This window comes from Anomaloglossus baeobatrachus, chromosome 4, assembly GCF_048569485.1.
Source record: "Anomaloglossus baeobatrachus isolate aAnoBae1 chromosome 4, aAnoBae1.hap1, whole genome shotgun sequence".
In the NCBI taxonomy this organism is placed as follows: domain Eukaryota; kingdom Metazoa; phylum Chordata; class Amphibia; order Anura; family Aromobatidae; genus Anomaloglossus; species Anomaloglossus baeobatrachus.
In genome coordinates this window covers 164571087-164587641 of record NC_134356.1, presented here as the reverse complement: position 1 = coordinate 164587641, position 16555 = coordinate 164571087, and the positions used below count along the sequence as shown (strand labels likewise).

The 16555-nt window shown below is 48.1% G+C and overlaps 1 protein-coding gene across 1 annotated transcript in view; it reads right to left on the bottom strand.

Annotated features, from left to right (window-relative positions):
• Positions 1-16555, bottom strand: part of LOC142302343 (ranaspumin-like) — a 190348-nt gene that overhangs the window by 22954 nt on the left and 150839 nt on the right. The window contains exons 10-11 of the mRNA XM_075343404.1: positions 16326-16376; positions 4200-4247 (exon numbers count right to left, since the gene is read on the bottom strand). Coding sequence (XP_075199519.1) covers positions 4200-4247; positions 16326-16376 — 99 coding nt within the window. The remainder of the gene's footprint in view (positions 1-4199; positions 4248-16325; positions 16377-16555) is intronic.

Here is a 16555-nt window from a genome sequence, read left to right as displayed (position 1 = left end):
TTGCATTAATAGATCAAACCAAAGAGATGAGTGAACCTGTCAATGTTCCGGTTTGCCAACATTCCAGAACAGTTCGACGAACATATATGAACACCACTGAATTCAATGAGAGGCAAAACTTACAGTCATATGAAAAAGTTTGGGCACCCCTATTAATGTTAACCTTTTTTCTTTATAACAATTTGGGTTTTTGCAACAGCTATTTCAGCTTCATATATCTAATAACTGATGGACTGAGTAATATTTCTGGATTGAAACGAGGTTTATTGTACTAACAGAAAATGTGCAATCCGCATTTAAACAAAATTTGAGCGGTGCAAAAGTATGGGCACCTCAACATAAAAGTGACATTAATAATTTGTAGATCCTCCTTTTGCAAAAATAACAGCCTCTAGTTGCTTCCTGTAGCTTTTAATGAGTTCCTGGATCCTGGATGAAGGTATATTTGACCATTCCTGTTTACAAAACAATTCCAGTTCAGTCAAGTTTGATGGTCGCCGAGCATGGACAGCACGCTTCAAATCAACCCACAGATTTTCAATGATATTCAGGTCTGGGGACTGGGATGGCCATTCCAGAACATTGTAATTGTTCCTCTGCATGAATGCCTGAGTAGATTTGGAGCGGTGTTTTGGATCATTGTCTTGCTGAAATATCCATCCCCTGCGTAACTTCAACTTCGTCACTGATTCTTGCACATTATTGTCAAGAATCTGCTGATACTGAGTTGAATCCATGCGACCCTCAACTTTAACAAGATTCCCGGTGCCGGAATTGGCCACACAGCCCCAACGCATGATGGAACCTCCACCAAATTTTACTGTGGGTAGCAAGTGCTTTTCTTGGAATGCCGTGTTTTTTTGCCTCCATGCATAATGCCTTTTTGTATGACCAAACAACTCAATCTTTGTTTCATCAGTCCAAATGACCTTCTTCCAAAATGTAACTGGCTTGTCCAAATGTGCTTTTGCATACCTCAGGCGACTCTGTTTGTGGCATGCTTGCAGAAACGGCTTCTTTTGCATCACTCTCCCATACAGCTTCTCCTTGTGCAACGTGCGCTGTATTGTTGACCGATGCACATTGACACCATCTGCAGCAAGATGATGCTGCAGGTCTCTGGAGGTGGTCTGTGGATTGTCCTTGACTGTTCTCACCATTCTTCTTCTCTGCCTTTCTGATATTTTTCTTGGCCTGCCACTTCTGGGCTTAACAAGAACTGTACCTGTATTCTTCCATTTCCTTACTATGTTCCTCACAGTGGAAACTGACAGTTTAAATCTCTGAGACAACTTTTTGAATCCTTCCCCTGAACAACTATGTTGAATAATCTTTGTTTTCAGATCATTTGAGAGTTGTTTTGAGGAGTCCATGATGCCACACTTCATAGGAGATTCACATAGGAGAACAACTTGCAAGTGGTCACCTTAAATACCTTTTCTCATGATTGGATACACCTGCCTATGAAGTTCAAAGCTCAATGAGGTTACAAAAACAATTTAGTGCTTTAGTAAGTCAGTAAAAAGTAGTTAGCAGTGTTCAAATCAAGAAATTGATAAGGGTGCCCATACTTTTGCACCGGTCAAATTTTGTTTAAATGCGGATTGCACATTTTCTGTTAGTACAATAAACCTCATTTCAGTCCATCATTTATTAGATATATCAAACTGAAATAGCTGTTGAAAAAAAGTTAACTTTAATAGGGGTGCCCAAACTTTTTCATATGACTGTATGTGTTAGTAAGGACTGGGAGGCTGATGTTAGTAAGGACTAGGGGGTTGGTGTTAATAAGGAGCATAGGGGCTGGTGTTAGTAAGGGCTAGAGGGGCTGCAAAAGAAAGAAAATAAGGAATAAAGCAGGACAGCTATACTTACTGAGTCTCTCACGCGGCTGTCACATTGCTTCCGGGTCCACTCCTTAACACTCATCCATATTCACTGCTTCACCCACCCATCAGCAGTCCCGGAGTCTCTAAAAGGTTGCAGTCAGGCCTCGTTCCCACCCTGTTTGACAGCATCTGTGTTTGGTTGGAATCATACACACTGTCAGGGTCCCTAATGGAGTGTAAAAATAAAAAAATTGGCGCAGGGTCGCCTGTATATTTATGCCCAGTGTAGAAAAAGCAGATAGCTACAGGCTGCACTGCTTATCTTGGCTGTGTATCTAAATATGAGGAACCCCATGCAGCTTTTTTAAATTATTGAAATAAATAAGAATTTTAAAAATGGTGGGCGGTCCCCTCCAATTTTTATAACCAGCCAAGATAAAGCAGACAGCTGGGGGCTAGTATTCTCAGGCTGTGCAGGTCCATAATTACTGGGTCCCACCCTAGCATAAAAATAGCAGCCTGCAGCCGCCTTTTTTTTTACTTATTCACTTACAGGATTTGTAATGGGGTGGGAATGCAACAATTCTGGTTGGCTGCTGGCTGCCATTTTTAGGCTGGGGTTCCCTATAACAATGGCTTCCCCAGCCTGAGAATACCAGCTTCCACCTAATCAGCTTTATCATGGCTGGGTATCAAAATATTTCAATAGTTAAAGTAAACAAAGTGGCATGGAGTCTCTCATATTGGGATACTGTGCCGCCCCCATGCCAGCAGTCAACGCTGCTCAGGCCTGGACCTTCAGGGGTGGTGGCTCGAGGGTCTCTGGACCCGGGGGTCTCACGGACATGCCGAATAAAATGGGGGACGTAGATGTACGGGCTAGGCCGTAATAGGTTTGTGACGCCACCCACTGTGTGTGGTGAGGTGGGACACCACCGCTGCTGTTACGGGGCACCCGGGGGAGATGTTGTGCAGCAAGATGTTAACCCCTCAGTGGGCAGGGATGGCGGCCCCGGGACCCAATGGCTCTGGTGCAGGGGGAATGACGACCGCAGGGGGTGTTGGTGTACTCACTCTGAAGGAAACACACAAGTCTCTGGTAAACCAAGATGGTGGGGGCCGGTGCCACGGCCGGTTGCGTTCGGGATCCCCCACCCGGCTGGTGGTCTCTATCCTTTTTCCTGCACTGTTTAAGTAGAAAAGACTTCCTTGTATGAAACGTAGGAGTCCGCTCCCGGCTGGATGTGGCCTAAGGAGCCGTGCCCACAGACGCTGGCCCGTGGGATCTATGGGCCTTGGCGGTGACCTCTTATCCCTAATCGGTGGGCTGTTGTCTTCTATGAGGGACTTTGGGTGGGACAGGACCTCTAGTCCTGGCCTCAATCGGTTAATTAACCAGTTCCAGTAGATTCTGGTTCCTGGCTTCAGGGTCCGAGTACCCCACTTTGTGCTATGGTTTCCGGGTCGGTTCCCCGTGTCGGTACCGGCGGGCTACAACTCTGGCCCGGTCCACCTCTGTTCCACCGAGCCGTATTCCCGTCTCCTGTTGACGGAGACCACCGTCTGCCTCCTAGCCAAGGCACCAGGGCTCCTACCCTGGTACCTGTCAGTTTTTTTCAGGCCTGACACACAGGCCTGCCTCCACTCTCACTGAACTCTAAAACTGATCTGCTGCTTTTCCTGCCCCGGGCAGTCTAAACCCCTGGGTGGGCGTGCACCAACCACCTGGCCACACCCACTGGTGTGTCTATCTGTCCCTAAGGGGTGTGACTAGGGTTTAATGGTTGGCTGTGTGTTTCCTTGTGAGGGAACGGTGTAATGCAGGGGCCTCTCTGTGACTACCTGATTTTGGCCAGGGCGTCACACTACACAATCAAGATATTGGCTGGTAGCTGTATGCTTTATCTGCGCTGGGTATCAATATACGCGGGAGGAGGTCACGCGCTATTTTTTAATTTATTTATTTTTACACTTCACTCAAGCAGACAGACAGTTACTATGAGGGCAACCAATCAGACTGACTGAAGCCAATCACAGACGCTGTCACAGATTGTGGGCAGAGGAAGCAGTGAATATGTGTGAGAGATAATGAACAGATCAGGTAGTAGTGTTACAGCCTTGTGGAGAGTGGTAAGTATGTCCTGCTTTAACCATTTTACCAATACTTGACATGGCTGTGATGGGGCCAGAAGTGGATGGTTTTGGCAATTGTGTAAATGCAAACAGTTACCGAACAAAGCAGAACTTTTTAGATTAGTTGAAGTGTTCGTGAATCCGATCCCCAAACCAAATGAGCGAAGGCTTGTGCCGAATTTGAGATTGCCAAACCTTTTTCAAACAAATTCGCTCATCTCTAGTCAATATGCTTACCAGAGCACACAAAACTTCTGTTATAATGTTAACAATTGGTTTAGCCACCTGCAGAAATAGAAACAGAAATTAATAAAATAACATATATCAATAACATATATAATGCATAATTTATTAAACCTGTACTGATAACATAATAGTAATTAAGAAATGTTTCAGAAAAATATCTAACAATAGTTTATAGGTAAAAAGACTAGTTACTAATATAGTGTCTGTAGCTAAAATGCCTCTGTATGCAGCGACAGACTGGGGTGCCAGGGTCCCACCAGTAATATTGACTTTGAGACTTTGAGGGCCCACTCAGTGACTTGCAAATATTACATTACCCTCATTTACAAATTTACCTCTGCTTCTATATAATAATGTATTGTGTAGTTTGGTAAATGAATGAAAAAGTGCTTCCTTTGTTTGTATATAGTGAATCAAGTGTATTGTGTCAAAAGTTAAATGGAGGGTACACCCATGCACAGGGGCCCCCCAATGATTCACCTGTTCCCTTAGGCTAGGTCCACATTTCCGTCTTTTATGATCAGTCACAATCCGCCGCTCTGATAAACAATGCAATCCATTTAGCGGATTTCGTTGTTCCCATAGACTTGTATGAGCGGCGGATTGTGACTGATGACGCTGCGTTGCATCTGCCACCCGACTGATCAGTTGTGGAACGACTGACCGTTGGACGTCAGGAACGCAGCATGTAGCGTTTTTGAGCAGCAGAATCCTTTTGATTTTGCTGCACATGCTCTCTCTCGGTGGCCGAACTCTCAGCTGATCGCCCGGCTTCTGTGAGCGATCAGCTGATCACCCGGCGGCCGGCTAATGAGAGCGATCAGCTGATCACCCAGCGGCCAGCTAATGAGAGTGATCAGCTGATCACCCGGTGGCCGGCTAATGAGAGCGATCAGCTGATCACCCGGCGGCCGGCTAATGAGAGCGATCAGCTGATCGCTCTCATTAGCCGGCCACCGGGAGATCATCTGTTCACTCTCAAAAGTCGGCGGCCGGCTATTGTGAATGATCAGCTGATCGCTCTCATGAGCTGGCTGCCGGGAGATCATCTGTTTGCTCTCAAAAGCCGGCGGCCGGCTAATGAGAGCGATCAGCTGATCATTCTCTCTCTCTTGTTTTATAACGGAATCGTCAAGCAACGCATGTGACTGATGCAAAACAACGGAAATGTGAACCTAGCCTTACAGGCAAGTCAGAACCAGACTGTACATCAGTCTCAGATGTAGTCATTTGACTATGATTCTATTATTTTTTTCCTGCTTGTGTAACCTTTCATTTTGAGCACACGGTTTTCTACTTGGGATATCACGCATTTCATGTCACTTATTTTCACTACTCCCTGGCTCACTTTCCTCCATGTTGCTTGTGGTGTTTCTAATGCTGGGTTATAGATCACACAGTATCCAAAACAGAGAGCTGTTTCTCACTATTTGTCTATGCGGTGTGTGAGGATGGATAGCAATTACAGCATCACCTTACAGCTTGGTAAAGCAGTATACAGGAGAGGAAGAATTGGAACTTTCATTCTATAATTGGTAATAGAACCTGTTGCAATTCCTGGAGTCATGAAAACAACTCTACTACGCGCAACTAGGCAGGATAATTGTCTAAGTTCATGTGCACATGCAGTAACCCACTGGGGAGGCGCCAGATATTGCAGAGGGGCCAGCTGGGATATGTAGCTCCACTGGCAGCAGATGGTACTGTCACGGTAGCTGCAGTGGGCCGCTGGACTCCTAAACGCTTTCCTCGTGTCCGCAACAATTGTTAATAGCAGAAGGTGGCACTTATGGAAATGGTATAGGACCCCACGGGGGCACTCCTATGGGGGTGGTGTCTGCGTGCAGATTTTGGAGTTCCGGTGATGTTTGTGCAGTTACAAGCTGCCAGATACACGGGTGAACTTGCAAACATAACACTTTACTGACGTGAATAGTAGCATACAGTTTGTTTCTTAAAGGCAAAGTGGCGGCAGTTCACTGTATAGGATTCACTTGGTATTTTGCATATGAAAGAAGGTGTCTTCTCCTTATGACACAAGCAAGCTTAGGTCTCTCAAGGCGGCTGGAGTACAGTACTCCTCACTTGTTGGAGGAGGTAATATAATATACAGTCCAGGTAATGCTTCGCTGCTGGAAGGACCTTCACTGGTTGGCTCCCCGTGGCAACACACTGATGGTATGGAGCTACTCACGGTTTTGGCGCTACCGGTCTGTATTTCAGGGGGTAGGGTACACAGAGCTTGTGGTAAAGAAGTCATGTTACACTGGTTCTGGCTGGAAGCACATAAGAAACCAGTATGCAAGAGAGCTCATGTTTAACTTTATCTCTCCTGGCTGTAGGAAGTTTCACTCCTTTGTGGAGATGATTATATGAAGAAAAAGATGTCCCCTCAGCATGGACCTGTGATAGAGATTCTGGGAGCTTCTTCTCTGTCTCCTGACTAGACCTTTTTGTTCTGGGAGCTTCTTCTCTGTCTCCTGACTAGACCTTTTTGTTCCAGTTTATTGGAGTGTCACCTCTGAGGTGGGAGACTCCTTCCAGCTGTTGGCATGGCAGCTTGTTGTGAGGAGGATGAACACTTAACTTTCGTATGCATACGTTGACAAGTAGATGGCAGCAAAGTACATTTAACAATTCGCAGTGTACGATCATCATAACACAGTGCAGTTCATACTGCCTAACTCACAGTGCACAAAATAATTCTGGCACACTGGAACAGATCTACTGCCACACGACAATTGTTTAACTCAGCAGTAATACACTCCCTGACAAAAGTTCTGTCGCTTATCCATGTTATGTAAATAAAAGCTTATAACCTGACTTTAAATTTATCCATTTGTTTTATAAATTTCTCTTTTGAAAGCTGAAACCCTCCCAAATTTGGTTTAGGTTATGAAAATAAAGTTGCTGCAAAGCTGAAATATTGATCATTTAATGAACACAGAAAGGTCAGATTTGGCAAGACAAAAGTTTTGTCGCCTTGTCATATAATGCACCCAATCCTAGTTTACATCCTCACCTGTGCTCACTAAATTATCAGTTAATTAGTGGGTGTGTATAAAAAGAAACCCAGCACCCCAGACCTTCACTTGAACTGCATCTTGACCTCTGACAACATGCCAAAAATCCACCCTGCGACCAAAGAGGCTGAAGACCAGATCCACTGCAGAGGTGGCTGGCATCAGCGTCAAGTACAAAGAATTAAAAAAGATTTCAAGAGACTTAAGATGTTTTTGACAAGCCCAGGTCCGGCAGACCCTGCAAGACAACTGCTCAGGAGGAACGATTGTTGGTTAGAACATCCAAAGCCAGCCCCTCTTCCACTGCAGCAGAGCTGCAACAGGCCTGGTCACCTCAAGTCCCTGTGTCAACTAGAACAGTTTGTAGGATTCTGTCTTGAAATGGCCTCCATGGTCAAATCAGTGCCCAGAAGCCAGCACTAAACAAAAGGCAATTAAAAAACCGTATGGAATTTGCCGAGTCCCACAGCCTGCTAAACAGATGGACGATGGAAAAGTTGCAGAAGGTAGATTTCTCTGATGAATCTTCAGTTGAATTACACCACAGCTGCTGCAAATACTGCAGGAGACCTACTGGAGTCCGTATGGATCCAAAATACACCCAGAAAACAGTTAAGTTTGGTGGTGGAAAGATCATGGACTGGGGTTTCATTCAGTATAGGGGTGTGCAAAACATTTGCAAGGTGGAAGGCAATATGAATAGCCTAAAATATCAAGAAGTATTAGCTACCTCTTACATTCCGATTCATAAAGGGATCAAATTCTGCAGCAGGATGGTGCTCCATCTCATACATCCATCTCTACAGCAAAGTTCCTCCTGGCAAAGTAGATTAAGGTGCTCAAGGACTGGGCAGCCCAGTCACCAGACATGAACATCATTGAGCATGTTTGGGGTAGGATGAAGGAGGAAGCTTGGAAGGCAAAACCAAAGAATATAGATGAACTGACTGCATTCTTTGCTATTCCTGAAGACTTTGTGAAGCCCCACAGGTGCAGTGTAGCGGTGCATTATCTTTAGGGACTCCATGTGATGGTCACAGGTAGGGAACCTTCTTGGGATTGTCGTGACGCCACTCTCGGTATTGCGGTCATTGGGGACCACCACTGCAGACTAAGGGGTGCCTGGGGCTGATGGTGGGTGCAGTCAGATGTAGTGGCCTCCCGAGAGTGAGGCAAGCCCCAGGGCCCTGGGTAAGTGTGTGGAACCACAAGGCGCAGAATGACTCAAACACAAGCAGAATGTCTTTCAGGGGTTTTACTCACTGTTGATGGCAGGGTGAGTAACCCGGGCATAGCTGGGATGAACCAGGCTGGAACCAGGCGTCCTTCAGGCTGACTTGTGAGGGTGGCTACTGACTCGCCTTCTCTAGCCCTTCTGTTGTTTGTGATGACCCCGACTTGCAGTCCCTACGGGGGTCACCCAGGGAAGTTGCTGCTCCCCTCGTTCGGCCCGTTTGCTTGTAGCCTGGACCAGGTCACTCCGGCTGCTTGCCTCCTGTGAACTATGGGCCCTCACTTTGCTACGTGGCTGCGGACTCTGTGGTGTTGTTTTGGGGGTTTGAAGTGCCCCCTCAGGCAGGTTTGGCAGAAGAAAGGTGAATCTATCTCTGCACTGGGACCTGTTACCCGTGCGGGCTTGGTACCTCCCCAGCAATCTTCTTACTCTGCCACCCGTTTGCTCTCTCTTTAGCCTTGGGTGGATTTCGGGTGGCACTACTAGGTGACCGATCTCCCCCGTCAGTAGTCACTGCGCGGATGCTGTTAGATTGCAGCAACTCCAGGGCTCTCCATCTGCTCTCCCTGAGCTCCACACTAAACTGTCTCACTTGTGGGTTCTGCACGTCTGTCTGCTCTGTCTGAGCTCCACTTCCACACTCCTCTCTCTTCAACTCCCTGCTCCAGACTTCTCCTCCCTCCTTCTTCCTCTTTCCCCTTTTGTGCCTGCCTACGTCACCTAGCAACCAGGCTCTCTACCACACCCCTTGAGTGGACATGGAGGCACGCCCCCCTCCTGGAAGCTCTCAGGAGTCCTCCCAAAGGTACATGTGTGAGACCTGATTACTATGCGCCTGTGTAGTCACACCTCGGTCAGCCTCCTGGATTACCTGTATTGCACTGCCCCTGGCATGGGTGCAGTACTCAGTGGTGCCTGACCAGGTCAGGGGAACCACAACTTCATCAATAAATTGTATGAATCATTGTTAAATCACATGGATGCAGTCCTTCAAGCTCATGGAAGTCACACAAAGTATTAAATATGGCTCTAATAGCACCACAACTTCATTCACCAATGTTATGCAACATATCTTTGTATTAGAAGTTAATTATTTGTTTGAATTTCACATTACTTTCTGTGGGCGACAAAACCTTTGTCTTGCCAAAATCTGACCTTTCTGTGTTCATTAAATGATCAATATTTCAGCTTTGCAGCAACTTTATTTTCATAACCTAAACCAAATTTGGGAGAGTTTCAGCTTTCAAAAGAGTAATTTATAAAACCAATGGATGAATTTAAAGTCAGGTTATAAGCTTTTATTTACATAACATGGATAAGCGACAGAACTTCTGTCAGGGAGTGTATAACAGGTACTGGGATATCACACACATTTAGTATTTGGGGAGTTTTGTACCTCAGTACAGGGCTGCCACTAGGAATTTAAGGGCCATATACTGAAACTTTTTTCAGGCCCCCTTGAGACTCTGCCAAGGCTCCACCCCAGCTCTGCCTTTACCCCTCAAACCTTCCACAGTCTTAAGCTGGGTTCACACATAGCGACAGCGATGTTGCTGTTACGTCACCATTTTCTGTGACGCAACAGCAACCTTGTAAGTCGCTGTTATGTTCGCTGCTTAGCTGTCAAACACAGCAGACGCAGCCGCGATCATAACGACATGCATCGCTGTGCTACATGTGCAGAGAGCACACTGCTTAGCGCTAGCTCCCTGCACTCCTAGCTACAGTACACATCGGGTTAATTACCCGATGTGTACTGCAGCTACATGAACAGAGAGCAGGGAGCTGCGCACACTGCTTAGCGCTGGCTCCCTGCACTCCTAGCTACAGTACACATCGGGTTAATTACCCGATGTGTACTGCAGCTACATGTGCACAGAGCAGGAGCCGGCACTGGCAGTGTGAGAGCGGCGGACGCTGGTAACGAAGGTAAATATCGGTTAAGCAGGGAAAGGTCTTCCCTTGGTTACCCGATGTTTACCCTGGTTACAGCTTACCGCAGATGCCGGCTCCTGCTCCCTGCTCGCTTAATTTCGTCCCTCTCTCGCTGTCACACACAGCGATGTGTGCGTCACAGCGGGAGAGCGATGACCAAAAAATGAAGCTGGACATTCAGCAACGACCGGCGACCTCACAGCAGGGGCCAGGTTGTTGCTGGATGTCACACACAGCGACAGCGACGGGACGTCGCTGCAACGTCCCAGAAAATGGTGACGTAGCAGCGACGTCGTTGTCGTCGTCGCTGTGTGTGACACCACCCTTACACAGTCATGGCCAAAAGATTGGGCACCCCTGAAGTTGTTCAGACAATAAAGTATTTCCCTCAGAAAATTAACAGTACACCCCCTACACCACCCTTTCCATAATATCTCTCCTACACTGGCCCTATGTATAATATCCCCCACACACTGCCTCTCTGTATAATATCCCCCACACACTGCTCCTCTGTATAATATCCCCTCCACAAACTGCTCCTCTGTATAGTATCCCCCACACACACTGCTCTTCTGTATATTATACCCACACACAATGCCCCTCTATAAATATCTCCCACACACCGCATTTCTGTATAATATCCCCACACACACTGCTCCTATGTAAATCCCCCAACACACACTGCCCCTTTGTATAATATCCCCCACACACTGCCCCATTGTATAATATCCCCACACACTGCCCCTCTGTATAATCTCTCTCAAGTATGCTGCCTCTTTGTATACTATCCCCCCTCACAAGCTGCCCCTCTTTATATATAAATCTTTCCACACACACTGCCCCTTCTCTATATCGCCACACACACTACCCTTCTGTATAGTATCCCCCCACACACACACTGCCCCTCTGCATAAATAGCCTCCTGGTATATATGTCCCCTTCCTGGTATATATGTCCCCTTCCTGGTATATATGTCCACATCCTGGTATATATGTCACCATCCTGGGCACTTCCTGGTATGTATGTCCCCATCCTGGTTTATTGTCCCCTTTCTAGCATATACTGTATGTCCTCCTCCTAGTATATACATCACCATCCTGGGACACTCCTGGTATATATATCCCCATCCTGGTTTATATGTCCCCATCCTATATGTCCCATCCTGGGCCCCTGCTGTTATGTATATCCCCCTTCTGGGCACATTTTGGTATGTATGTCCCCATCCTGGTTTCTGTCGCCTTCCTAGTATATATGTCCCCATCATGGTTTCTGTCCCCTTCCTGGTATATATGTCCCCATTCAGGTTTATTTGTCCCCTTCCTAACATATATGTCTCCATCCTGGGCCCCTCCTTGTATATAGTTATTTTCTCCTGGGCACATTCTGGTATATATGTCCCCATCCTCTCTGAGCCACAATGCATTTAAGCTGGATGTGCGCTCTCTGACACCCATCCAGCTGAAGCAAGCAAGGCAGGGACTAGTGTCAGCGGGCTCCAACACCACCCCTGGAGATCTTGAGCTCACGGAGCGCTTGCCTGTAACAATCAGCTTCCGCCTCCTCGTCACCTCCGCAACTCTCCTTTGTCTGTGTCACGCTCCCCGTGTCCCAGCACCACTCCTTACCCACTGATCCAATCCATGTGTCCACCAGTCATGGCTGCCGCTCCCGCTCCTGCTCCCCTGAGTCATGCTCCTGGTCTCAGGAGTCTGACTTTGAGTATTGGCCTCAGGATTCTGTATAGGACCGGGCCGCGCCCACTCTCCTGGTCTTATAGGCCCAGCACACCTGCAGCAGGAAATGACATGAGGCTGTGCTGGGTATATAAGACTTGCCTTTCTATAGGGGCGTTGCCTGATCAACGTGTCCTTTAGCTTGTCTTTAGAGCTAGATGCTCAGGTCCCCTTGTGCTCTCTACTGTGACTGTTTGTCTTTTGCTACCGGGTACCTGTGCCTGTTTCCTGCATTATCCCATAGAACTCCGTGATCCTGCTGACCCGGTTATAACCGTCCCGGCCACGTCAGTGTTCCGGCTGCCGTGTACTCTGCCACCTGGTGGCGTACTCGGTCCAGTGGATCCACCTCCTGGGCCCATCAGTCCTCCCGGTCCTGACAGATTGATCAGGCAGCGGATCCCGCTGGAGCACAAACATCTGAGCTGGCCGAACTACGCCAGGAACTGGTGCAACAGCGTGACACCTTACACCGCATACTAAAGTTCCTGACGTCTGTGGACCACCGGTTGTACACATTACAGACTGCCGCCTCGTCTCGGTCCACGCAGCAAACGGCGTCCGGATCTGAACCTGCTGTCTCCGCAACCTCGCAACTTCGCCTCGCTGCTCCGCCTCGCTATGCTGGGGACCCCAAGAACTGCCGGGGGTTTTTGAACCAGTGCTCCCTGCATTTCAAGTTACTTCCTCATTTGTTTGTCTCAGACCAGGCTAAAGTGGCATTCCTGATGTCACACTTGGAAGGCGAAGCTCTAGCCTGGATTAACCCCCTGTGGGAGAATGAGGATCCAATGACCACTAACATCCGGGAATTCTTGCACGCTTTCCGAAGTACATTCGATGAACCCGGACGTACCACCACAGTGACTTCTTCGCTCCTCCGGCTACGCCAAGGGACCCTGACCGTCGGCCAATACGCCATCCAGTTCCGCACGCTCGCCTCTGAGCTGGGCTGGAACAATGAGGCCTTGACGGCGGCCTTTTGGGAAGGACTCTCTGGCCGCGTCAAAGACGAGCTTGCTGGCCGTGACGTTCCACGCACCTTGGACGCCTTAATATCTTTAGCCACCCGGATTGACCTCCGTTTCCAGGAGCGAACCAAAGAGGTATTCCGGGAGAAGCTACCACCCCGTCACGCCTTGTCCCCGCAGAGGCCTACCGCTCCTTTGCCTCTGCCTTCCTGTGACATGTTCCCGGAACCCATGCAAATAGACCGGCTGAGCCAAGCCGAGCAACGCCGCGCAGAGCGACTCGCCCGGGGCCTGTGTTTCTACTGCGGAAGCGGTTCTCATCTGCTCCGCTCTTGCCCGGAGAGACCAGGTAGACCCCAAGTCCAAGGGATGGTGGGAACCGCCACCCTTGGTACCGGAATTCCTTCAGTCCCGGTTACACAGACTGTCCAGGTCACGACCGAGAAGACCCAGTTCACGGCGGAGGCTCACATTGATTCGGGAGCAGCGGCTAATTTCATCCGACAAGCTACCGTGGATCGTTATCGGATACCGGTCATCCCGCTTGCAAAACCCCTCTGGTTCGCCTCCGTGGACGGAAAACAATTATACGAACCTGTCCGGTACACCACCGAACCCGTGAGACTTTGTATTGGTACCCAGCACACTGAGACTATTGCGTTCTACGTCATCCCGAGAATGACTCCTGCGCTCCTGCTGGGTCTGCCCTGGCTGCGACTACATGACCCTGACATCAGTTGGCGCTCTGGGGCAATCTCTCGCTGGAGTCCCTCGTGCCATGATACCTGCCTACAGCCTGTTCCTCGGTCCCTGTCACCTGACCCTATCATGGCACAAGAAGAGGAGAATCTGACGCAGTCCAGCGGTGTACCACAGCTCCTGGCACTTGTGCCTGTGGTGCCACCAGAACCGGAAGTGACGGCGCTCTCCAGCGTCGTTCCACCGTCCCTGACGATTGAGACTCTGATGCCAACGGCTGCCGGGGATGAGTCCCTGTCCTGTGTCCGGTCCGAGACGCCCGGGCCGGTTGTCCTCGCTGCCAGTCCTGTTTCTGACGGTCCTCCTCTTCCCGTTGCCCCCGTTGCCACTGCTGGGAGATCGGCTACGCGCCGTGCAGCTAAGAAGGCGGTACGGGGTCAGCGGTCCTTCCCCGCCTTTGCGTTGGGTCCCGATCCGGTGTCTCGATCCGGGGTGCCTCTGGGGTTCTGTGCTCGGAGGGGGGGGCTTAGAGGGGGGGGTACTGTCACGCTCCCCGTGTCCCAGCACCACTCCTTACCCACTGATCCAATCCATGTGTCCACCAGTCATGGCTGCCGCTCCCGCTCCTGCTCCCCTGAGTCATGCTCCTGGTCTCAGGAGTCTGACTTTGAGTATTGGCCTCAGGATTCTGTATAGGACCGGGCCGCGCCCACTCTCCTGGTCTTATAGGCCCAGCACACCTGCAGCAGGAAATGACATGAGGCTGTGCTGGGTATATAAGACTTGCCTTTCTATAGGGGCGTTGCCTGATCAACGTGTCCTTTAGCTTGTCTTTAGAGCTAGATGCTCAGGTCCCCTTGTGCTCTCTCCTGTGACTGTTTGTCTTTTGCTACCGGGTACCTGTGCCTGTTTCCTGCATTATCCCATAGAACTCCGTGATCCTGCTGACCCGGTTATAACCGTCCCGGCCACGTCAGTGTTCCGGCTGCCGTGTACTCTGCCACCTGGTGGCGTACTCGGTCCAGTGGATCCACCTCCTGGGCCCATCAGTCCTCCCGGTCCTGACAGTCTGCAGCAGTGTGATGAGGTCGCAGAGTGATGACCTCATCATGCTGCTGCACGGTGAGAAATGTGATGACGCACTGACGCACTGTTCCACTGCTCCTAGAAGGGCTGTTCATGCAAATTAGCTGTGTGTAATGGCCAAAGTGATACGGCCGTGCCCCTCTGCTGTGGCTGTGACCAGGGCCCGGTGAAGCAGGGGACCTGAGGCTTAATAAAGATAATTATGCCCTAGCTGTGCCCCCCTCTTTACCAGGCACCAAACGCCAGTCATGGTTTTAATGCCCTGATGGTGGCCCTGCCTCTGTATTTGTATGAAAAAAGAGGAATGGAAAATCTGAGGAAACATGTACACCACTTCTGCATTAGCTCATGGTTTTGTCTTACATATAGGGATGATCGGATCTGTGGAAGTTCGGGTTCAACTTTAGTTAAAAGTTTGGTTTGGGACTCCGACTTGACCTGAATTTGACCCCAGAACCCGAACCCCAAATAAGTAAATGGAGACCTGAATTTCTATGCTGTAAATTGGCTGCAAAATGGTCATACTAACTGACTGACTGCAGAAGGAAGCAAAATTAAAACAATTGCTCTGCAAATAAATGTGGATATGGAATAAAATAAAAAAAAAAAAAAAAATATATATATATATATATATATATATATGATCTGGGCTTCCCCCTTTGTTTGATAACCACCACAGGTAAAGCAGAAATCTGCATGCTGCAATCCTCAGTTGTCTGCTTTACCTTGGCTCATTACCAAAAATAAAGAAGACCCGACGCTGTTTTTTAAACTATGTAAATAAATAATTAAAAAAACAGTGTGTGCTCCTCCCTTTTTGTTATAACTAGCTGAGGTAAAGCAGACAGCTGGGGCTAGTATTATCAGGCTGGGAAGGCCCATGATTATTTGGCCTCTCCCGGCATAAAATAGCAGAAGTGGCTCCTCCATTAGATGCGGTGGCAAACAGGGTAATATGTTTGATGATATCAGCTGTGAATTGACAGTTGGCATCAAGCCCAGGGGTTATTAATGGATAGGCGTCTATAAGACACCCCGATTACTAACCCAGAGAGTATAGAGTTCTAATTAAAACACACAATGGAAAAAAATAGTTTATTTGAATAATCACTCTCCCACAATGTCTTGTTCACCAGTGTATTGAATAATCCTGGAATTTCAGATGCATCTAATAGAGTAATGTCCCACGATCCCTATTGCTTCTTATGGAACTTTGTTCCTCGATCACTCCCGGTCAGCGGTAGGTACGTAATTTCTGTGTGTAGGTGAGTCAGGAGATAGAGAGCACTGTCGGCCGAACACTCATTCTCTAGATACCTATTCTGTAACTGGAGCTTTAGAGCTATATAACCATCAGAAATAAATAGATGAATAAATAGACCATCTATGTATAGAAATTAAAAATGTGGCAGAAAAGAAAAAGAAGCTGCACATACCTCGCTAAGAGCCACAAGTCCATTCTTGTCTTGTATTATACTTCCAACCACCTAGAAATATAATGTAAATGATTAGCTACCAGAGATGGGCGAATAGAGAAATATTTGGGTTCAGATTATTTGATCCAAATAATTTCTTATTCGTGTATTCATCACAAATAATGAACCCAATGCAAGTCAATGGGATACTAGAGGACCTTGAAAGTTGTTCTGAGATGGCTGTAAAAATG